Source organism: Pelodiscus sinensis, chromosome 22 (assembly GCF_052426305.1).
Source record: "Pelodiscus sinensis isolate ZL-2025 chromosome 22, ASM5242630v1, whole genome shotgun sequence".
NCBI classification, from domain to species: Eukaryota; Metazoa; Chordata; order Testudines; family Trionychidae; genus Pelodiscus; species Pelodiscus sinensis.
Window position 1 is genome coordinate 17763808 of NC_143073.1, and position 9219 is coordinate 17773026.

The 9219-nt window shown below is 56.6% G+C and overlaps 1 protein-coding gene and 1 pseudogene across 1 annotated transcript; one reads left to right on the plus strand and one right to left on the minus strand.

Moving 5' to 3' along the window:
- LOC149521839 (uncharacterized) lies at nucleotides 1-9106 on the minus strand. The gene is made up of 2 exons (XM_089772547.1): nucleotides 1143-9106; nucleotides 1-873 (listed from the first exon to the last, which is right to left on the minus strand). The coding sequence occupies exons 1-2, from the start codon at nucleotides 1574-1576 to the stop codon at nucleotides 114-116; spliced, it is 1194 nt and encodes a 397-aa protein (XP_089628673.1). The 5' UTR covers nucleotides 1577-9106; the 3' UTR covers nucleotides 1-113.
- Nucleotides 2503-3920, plus strand: LOC102461803 (uncharacterized; annotated as a pseudogene).
- Nucleotides 9107-9219: the final 113 nt, after the last annotated feature.

The window sequence follows — 9219 nt, forward strand, 5'->3', positions numbered from 1 at the left end:
TTTTTGTTGGCAAAACAGGTGTCTTTATTTGACATTAGGAAGGGGGGTTAAGGAGGGGAAAGGGGAAGAAAGGGAGGGTGGAAGAAGGCTCCAGTGGGGGATGCAGGGAGAGTTCAGTCCTCCTCCACATGGAAGCTCTCCCACAGGGCTTCCCGGATCTGGACGGCCCCCCGCTGGGCCTCCCGGACGGCAGCGGTGCGGAGCTGCGCGTACTGGCCAGTCATGCACTCAGCCTCAGCCATCCACGCTGGCAGGAAAGCCTCCCCCTTCCATTCGCATAAATTGTGCAGCACACAACATGCTGCTACCACGGGAGGGATATTGTGCTCGGCGAGGTTGAGGCAGGTGAGGAGGCACCTAAATCGGGCTTTCAAGTGTCCGAAGGCCCCCTCGACCACAATGCGGACCCTGGTGAGCCTGGCATTGAAGGCCTTCTGGGAGGGGTTGAGGTGCCCTGTGTACGGCTTCATCAGCCAGGGATGTAGGGGGTAGGCCGCATCCCCCACTAGGCAGATGGGCATGTCCACGTCCCCGACCCTGATGTGGCGGTCAGGGAAGAAGGTCCCGGCATGCAGCCTCTGGCACACGTAGTTGTGGAACACCCTGGTGTCGTGTGCCTTGCCGGACCAGCCCACATTAATGTCCATGAACTGGCCCCGGTGGTCAGACACGGCCTGCAGGAGGACGGAGAAGTACCCCTTGCAGTTGATGTACTGGGAGGCCTGGTATTCCAGGGCACGGATGGGGATGTGCATCCCATTGATGGCCCCCCCCCCCCGCAGTTGGGGAAGCCGAGGGCGCCGAACCCTGGATGACCGCGTTGGCGAGGCAGACCACCCTGTGGAGCAGCACCCGATTGATGGCCTTGACCACCTGCAGGGAGACACACCAAACCGCAAATCACCGGGGCACCCGGGTGGTTGGGAGTGTTTGTTCCCTGGCACTGCCCTGCACCCCACTCCCAGAAGCAACCCCCACTGCAATCGTGGCCACCGCGGGCGGTGTGTAGTACAGTCACGACAGATCGAACCCTCCCATGTGGGGCACTTTCGCCTTCTCCCCCACCCTGTTTTCCCTGGGGCGGCCCATCCCCTCCTTGCAGCCCCCCTCCTCCCCGGCCCAGAGACCGGTGGGTGCCATACTTGCATGAGCACTGCTCCGACGGTGGATTTCTCCAAGCTGAACTGGTTCCCGACCGTGGAGAGCTTCCACAGGGTGATGGCCACACGCTTCTGGAGGGGGATGGCGGGCCTCTTGCGAGTGTTTCGTTGCTGCAGAGCCACTCGCAGAGCTCCAGGAAGGTGTCTTTCTTCATCCTGAAGTTCTGGGTCCACTGTTGGACTCCCCAGCGCTCAACGACAATGTGGTCCCACCAGTTGCTGCTGGTGTCGATGCCAGATGCGGCGGGGCATGCTGGCATCCGGGTGCTGCTGCCGCTCCTCCATGACCCCTGGAGGAGAGGCAGGGGGCTGACGTGCACCAGATGGTGCCAGGCAGCCTCCAGCCATTCCTGGCAGGCTTGCAGCAGCAAGTGCAAAAACTGGAGCAGCAAGCCCAGGGCGAGCTTTTGCTCCATGGTGCCAACTGCAGCGGCGTCCCCAATGGGAACCACCGACACAGGCAGGCGGAGAGGAAAACGCTTTGCTGTCCCTCGGTGAGGTTGGCAAGCAAGTGGGGAAGCTGAGAACTGGCTGTCCAGGGGGGTCCCTTTAAGCACGAGCCTCAGATAGCCTTGGACAGCAGCCACACAAAGCAACTACTGACCTGATGCCCTGCTGGAACCGGTTTCAGCTGCCCTTAAATGCGACCCAGTGTCCAATCAGTGTACACGCGTTATTTCGAATTAGCAAAATGCTAATTCGAATTAGTTTTTCGGTCTAGATGCACTAATTGAATTAGCTTAGTTCGAATTAACTAATTTGAATTAAGTTAGTTCGAATTAGTGCTGTAGTGCAGACATGCCCTGAGTGATTATAAGGCTTCTAATAATAACATCCCTTTGCAGAGTGAGGCGAGGGGCCGGGATGCCAGCACTAGGGGATGTGAACAGCTGCCTGCTTTGGAAGTCTTTAACTGGCTTGCTGTGGATGAACCTGCCCTCCCATAGTCCTCACGCGGGCATCCCTGGCGCTCTCCTACGAGATGAAAATGCCCGGGGTTTGGACTCCCCCTGAAGCGCGCGCCTCACCCCCCAGGAAGCTGCACAAGCTGTATTTGCACGCGCACCCCCAACAAGCCGTGCAAGCTGCATTTACACGTGGACCCTCCCCGGACAAAAAAAGGGGGGGGTGGCAAAAAACCTAGAGCCGTCCCTGATCCCCAGTGTCAAGTCTGCCACAGCCCCACTGGCAGGGCACAGTTCCAATTTGAGCAGGGTGGGCCCTGATTACACCCCACATGGGGAAGCTGGGAGGAGCAGGAGTGGGCAGGAGATGAATGAAGGGGGGGGAATTAGGCCAAGACAACACCCAAGCTGTGCTCTCCAACATGGGCCCATGCACCATGTCAGCTCACGTACAGCTCATAATGCAACGTGGGATGGCCAGGCCCAGTGCACTGTGGGACATCCAAGCCCAGTGCATTGTGGGACAGTCAGGCTCAGTGCATGGAGTGGGGCGTTTGGAAACTGCTGCAGCTCCTGTTCCACCTTAAAAGGCTCCTGCTAAGAAGCCGAGGGAGGCGGCAGGAGGATCCAAAGCCCAGAAGGCCGCAGGTCCCGGCACGACCGAGCTGAGCACTGAGGCGGTGTCTGCTTCCAAGGAGCGCAAAGGGGTGTCATTGGCTGCTTTTAAGAAGTCTCTGTCTGCCAGAGGATACGCTGTAGAGAAGAGTAACAGCTGCATCAAGCTGGGGATCAAGAGCCAGGTGAATAAGGGCCCCTTAGTTCATACTAAGGGAATCGGTGCCTCGAGCTCCTTTAAACTCAGTAAGAAGCTGGGAGACACCAAGCAAAAGGCACCTAAGAAGCCCGCGGTGAAGCCTAAGAAAACAGCTGCCAAGAAGCCTGCCAGGCCGCCAAGAAACCCCAGAAGGCTGTGGTGGCAAAAAAGAGCCTCAAAAGCTAAGAAACCAGCAGCTTCTCCCGTCAAGAAAGCTGCCAAGAGTCCGAAGAAAGTGAAAGCCACCAAGCCAAAAAGGCAGCTAAGAGCCCAGCTAAAGCCAAAGTGGTGAAGCCCAAAGCAGCCAAGTCCAAACCAACAAAACCCAAACCAGTGAAGGCCAAGAAAGCCGTGCCTAAGAAGCGAATTGGTTTGAAGACACTTGGCATAAGAAACCCAGGCGCTGTGGGTCAGCTGGTCCTGTGCACTGTGGGTCAGCTGATCCTGGTGAATGGTGGGACAGCAGGCTCAGGGGATGGAGGGCCCAGGGGCAGTGTTATGGCCCAGGAGACAAACCTAGGTGGGAGGGGAGGGGCTGGACATGGTTCCCAGGTCCCATAACTAATGCCAGTCACCCTGCAAGCTGGTAGTGGGCACTGGGTCACAGGGAAGTGAGCTCAATGCTGACCAAGGTCTCCACCCCGAGGGAACCAGCTGGGCAGCCCAGAGCTCAGACTTTGGGGGGGATGGGGGGAGAGAAGGGGAGGGATTAGAGACACACATTCCCCTCCCTGGACACATGACAGGACGGGACGGGAGTGAGACAGCAGGAGCAGGGGCAAGGGGAGTTTCCTCAATAGAGGGGTCACCTAGATGGAGTCCTCCCCCCCCCCACTCAGCATAGACATTCTCTCGCAGGGTGCCCATAACTCAACACGTTTGGGTCGAGGAGCAGACGGCCTGGTGCACAAATGGAGCAGCACAAGAACCTGGGGTCAGTCAATGCCATTAACAGACAGCGGGTTTGAAAGCAAACAGGAAATATGTCACACAATGCACCGCCAGCTTGTGGAGCTCATCAGGGAATGTTGTGATAAATAGGTTCTGGAAAAAACTGAGTAAGGACAGGGACCAGCAGTGGCTATCAGACAACGGGGCAGGGACACAACATGCTCCAGTGTCCCTAAAACTCTGACTGCCAGAAGCCGAGCATGGAAGACAGGGTTTGACCTCCCCAAAACTGCCCTGTTCTGTTCATTCCCCCATGTGTAAGTTCTAGCTGGCTGCAGGGTAGATGGGCCATGGGTCTAATCCAGAAGGGCAGCTGGCTCAGTGCATGGGGGGTACAGGTGTGTGAGGACTTTCAGCAGGGCCGATGTCTGCATCACACCACTCGCAGAGCAGTGTGCAGCTGTGCATGATTGTCAGGAAGCAAGTGTGTGTCTCGGAACTGCAGGGCTGGAAATCAGAAGGAACCGCTTGTGACAGCTGACTCGGAAGAAAATGACCATGAACACTCATGGGTCAGCATCCTAGCCCAGTGCCTAAGATGGGGTGACAACCAGCTCCTTAGACAGCTATCTGCAGTGAGTGTCAGGGCTCAACGCCCTTGGAATTTCTATGCCTCATCAGTAACAATTTCCTCGCCCAAAAAGCCTTGCACCCCAAACAGGGCAAATCCTAGCAGGGTTGTGCCTGGAGACAGCAAATCGGGGTGACCGCTCCAGGCCCTGAGCATGGGAGTCCTCAGAAGTGATGGATCAGTTCCAGAAGTGTCTTTTTCTCACCTCTCGCTTCGGGGATTGTTCTGAATTCTAGTTTAGACCCGACTTGACAGAGGGCCCGATGATAGAATTAAAAAAATGCCATGGCTGCTTATGTACCAGTGATCACGATTTGATCCCATTGTGAATGGGTGAACAAATAAAGTTTACACCTGCAAGAGATGCACTTGCTGCTTTAAGCCCATTTCGTAGCTGACCTCAGCTGGGAGGAAGAATTATAATCAGGAAAAAATGCAACAAATTGTCCCAAAAGTCACAGCCCCAAACTCAAAAGAATGGAGCTGGTTTAGCAGGGCAGCTCAAAAATGTAACAAAATAACAACCAGGAGAAAGGGGAAATTAGCAATGACAAGGGTGCTAGACATTGTAGAACCTTGATAAGGGAAGCAAAGGTGCTCCAAGGCCAGCAGAGTTAAGGACAAGGGAAAATGTAAAAGCACACAAGGAACAAAACTGAATTGTGTGACAAAGGGAAATGGAGGAATTATCATCAGTAACAAGGCAGAAAAGCTTAATGATTTCTGTGTTGTATTTGGGAGAAAATGGCATCATAGCCATGTGATAGCTTAATTTAGCTTGATTCTAGTCAGAGTTTTGACAGACTCCTATGTGCCAAGCTCAGGGAAATGTGTTCTAGAGGAAATGACAAAAAGTCTCTGTCAAAGTTTGCAGTCAGACTGGGAGAGGCATCTTTAGTGGGATCCCACAGGGGTCAGGCTGGGGTATATTTGGTATCTTCATTAACAGCCCAGCTAACTGAGTGGAGCAACTCCTTATGAAATCTGCAGAAGCAGGGCGGGGTTGCGGAATTGGACCAAGATGACCTCGTCAAATAGCAGCATTGGTCCAAAATCCATCTGATTAAGCTCCATACAGACCAGTGCCCATGGGAAGGGAAACCAAACACTGACAAGGCAGGGGCTGGGGGGATTAGAGCGGATCCTGGGGCACATTTGTACCAAAACATGCAAATCAGGGTTGCTTCATCTGCTGGCTGTATTAACACTCTCTGCAAAGGGCAAGCAGGAAGACTTGGGTGATTTCAGGCCAGTTGGTCCAATGAGCGTGAGACAGTTCAGCAATCCAGGATTCAATTGATAAAGGCAGAATTCAAGTGCCACCGTGCTCTTTGTCTGCATGGAGGGGATAGGCCTGGCTGGCCAGGGTCACATTGCAGCTGTGACAGTCTTCAATGCCAGGCGGCCCTCAGACCTGGCCCCGCCCGTTTTGCATGTCTAACGAGTGCTGTGTAACATGGGCAGGGCCTATGTTCAGTGGCTGAAAAGCTGGCTCCTGGAGAAGCGTTTCAAGGGGGACCCGGCTCCCAGTCCTGGGCTAGTTACCAGCTACATTAGGAACCTGGCAAAGAACAGCTCATCCCCCTTCTCCCAAAAAAAGTTTGCAGATGACACAGGAATTAGGGAATGAATTCAGGCTGGCCTCCTGCATGGCACAGGGACCCTGGGCAGCCCGAGCCCTGGTGTGGCCACAGGCAGAGACCAAGGGGCCCCAGTGCCCAGGCCCCGGCAGGGAATAGGGTCAGTGAGATGTACCCAGAGAGATACTGAGTGAGCCAGCGTAACAGAGCAGTGTTCCTCAGCCAGCGGTGCATGGATCCCTAGGGGTACGCAAGAGGGCTGTGTCTAGACTGGCAAGTTTTTCCACAAAATCAGCTGCTTTTGTGGAAAAACTTGCCAGCTGTCTACACTGGCCGCTTGAATTTCCGCAAGAACACTGACTTCCTACTGTCTGAAATCAGTGCTTCTTGTGGAAATACTGTGCTGCTCCCGTTCGGGCAAAAGTTCTTTTGCACAAAGCTTTTGCGCAAAAGGGCCAGTGCAGTCAGCTCAGATTTGTTTTGCGCAAAAAAGCCCCGATCGCGAAAATGGCAATTGGGGCTTTTTTGCGCAAAAGCGCGTCTAGATTGGCCACCGATGCTTTTCCACAAAAAGTGCTTTTGCAGAAAAGCATCCTGCCAATCTAGATGCACTTTTCCAAAAATGCTTTTAACGGAAAACTTTTCCGTTAAAAGCATTTGCGGAAAATCATGCCAGTCTAGACGTAGCCGAGAAGTCTGGGGGGCACATCAACACAAGTGAAATTTGGAAAAAAAATTCCAGGATTGTGCCCTGCAAAGGGGATTGGGGAGAGGGCAGCGGCACGTGCCTGTCAAATTGAATGTTCAGAGCTGCACGCCCGGACGCTAACAGCTGCCCAGCGCTGGCAGGAAAAGCACGTGGCTGCAGCAGCTCCACTGAGACCCAAGGCTGTTCCAGGTTGGGGGAGAGAGGAAGGAGGAAAAAAAAAATCACTCTCCTAGTTTGTTTCCTCCCTGGGGTACTCCAGCAGGGAGGGCAGCTGAGCCTGGAGATGTGCAGGACCTCCACCCACCAGCAGCTCAGTACAACACATCACCATGGCCCCTGCCCATGGCGCTGCAGAGAGAAGCTAAAAGACAGTGAAGTGGCATAATAAGCTTTGCTCCAAAGGACGCCCCCCCCCACATCAGTGGCGTAGTGGGGGCGGGGCAGTTGCCATCGGGCGCCACGCTAAGGGGGGCACCGGGCTGAGGTGGGAGCGTACAGTCCCACGTAGCGAGCCCAGCGCTTAGAGGGCCACTTGCTCCCTGCAGTCAAGCCCCCAAGGCAGGGCCGGACGGCAAGAGCAGGCACTTCAAAAACAGGATTACCGTCTGTCCAGTGCCTGCTCTGGGGGAGGGGAGGGGGATCTGGCTCAGGGGGAGGGGCAGGTGCATTGGGTTAGGGTTAGCTGGGTGGAGGGGGCTGGAGGTACTTTTTTTTTTTAAAAGGGGTACTTCATAAAAAAAGGGTTGAGAAACACTGGGCTAGAGCATGAGTGCACGGGGAGGGGTGCGGGGGTGCTTGCACTTCCATCTTTCCTGCACCTCCTGCTCTTGCCTAGAGAACACAGCCCCAGGGCATGGACCCTCCCCTCAACTGACAAGAGGGTGCAAGCCCAGGCCACCCCCCACCTCTCCTCTTTGCAGCCAATCACCTTGCTCCCTATGCACCAGCCCTCTTTGACATCACAATGGAGTGGGAATGGAGGGGGGGCAAGGCCAGCAGCAGGTGTCCCCCCCCCCCCCCCAAGAACACAGAGGAGGGAATGGATAACTTCCCAGCCTAATAGCTACAAGCTGTGTCAGGATCCCTAGCCTGGCCCCAGTCCCCATCTCCCACTGCATTATGAGGTAACAGGCCCACAGCACTGCCTCACAGCAGGAATCCCAGCCATGGGGCTGCCCCATAGGAGAGGCTGCCGGCCATGCCCTGTGATTCCTGCCAGCGCCTGGGTGATGCCACACTGGGGACCCTGGCAGTCTTAGTGCTGCTGTGTGTCGGGTTCAACACAGCCAGCCTGGTGAGATGCTGGGGCAGCCCCACAGAGCCCTCCCCAGCCACTTCCCCCCAGTGGCATCCTGGCTAAGTGCCACCAGGGGCCATTCCTTCCAGCAATATCCCATGGGAGTAATGAGCTCTTGTGGGGTTACCTGGGGGGCAGGGCACCTGCAGGGATATTGGGTGGAGAAAGCTGTGAGGGTACCAGGCTGGGGCGGGCTGAATCTGAGGGACAGACCCCAGCTCAAGGTCGGGGGGGAGGGGGAAGAGGGTGATGATACAGGGCTGGGACAGTAGCCGGAGGAAGGGGGCACATGTATCTGATCCCTTCCCCCCTCCAGCTCTGGCTGCACCTCAGACCCCTTGTCCAGGATCTGCTCTGCCTCCTCATCCCCAAAGGTGAGTCAAGTGTCAGGAGTTAGCATGGGTCTGCCCTCTCCTGGGGCAGCACCCGCTGAGCTGTGGGGGCCAGACCCACATGCGCCCAAGAGGGGGACAGCAGAGGTGAGCAGGGCTCAAATTTATTTCTCACCCCCTGCAGTGGGCGTTTGGATGGGACCAGCTGCCGCCCGGGCCAGGCCTGGCTGCCTTCCAGCAGTGCCAGAGGTCTGGGGGGCCCCCAGCACCTCGGAGGCCAACCAAAGACCCCGAAAGAGGATCCATCGAAGCTCTCAGCACACCCTAGCCAGTGGCCCCTTGGGCACACCTTCAGTGTGCCCCACAGCCCGCCCAACCGTGCCCCGCAGCCTGGGGGGCCAGCTGGCCCCACGCCCAGCCCACTCCGCTCGCATCTATGTGTGGCCCCTGCCTGAGCCCCCAGGCTGCACTCCCTGGGCTCCCCCCAGCCCGGGCGGGGCTGCCTCTGGAGGTTGGCAGGGGGACTTCGCAGAGGAGGAGGGCTCAGTGCACATCCCCAGCCCATCCTTCGCCTGCTGGAACTGGGAGGGTTCGGGGGTCCTACGCTAGCACCCCCCAGGGGCAATAAAATTGTGCACAGCGTGGTTGGGGGTGACTCACTGAGGAGAGGAGAACACCCACTCATTCCACCCAGCCCAGACCTCCCCCACGGCAGCCCCCCAGGTGCAGATGGGGGGCAGGGGAGGGCTGGAGGGGCCCAGTGAGCTCAGAGATTGGAGGCCCCCATCCCTGTGTGAGGGGCTTTGGGCAGAGAAAGGGCTGTGGAAGCTGGGGGACAGGCACCAGGACTCCTGAGTCTCCAGCAGGCAGAGGCAGACTCCAGAGCAAGGGCCCGGCCGA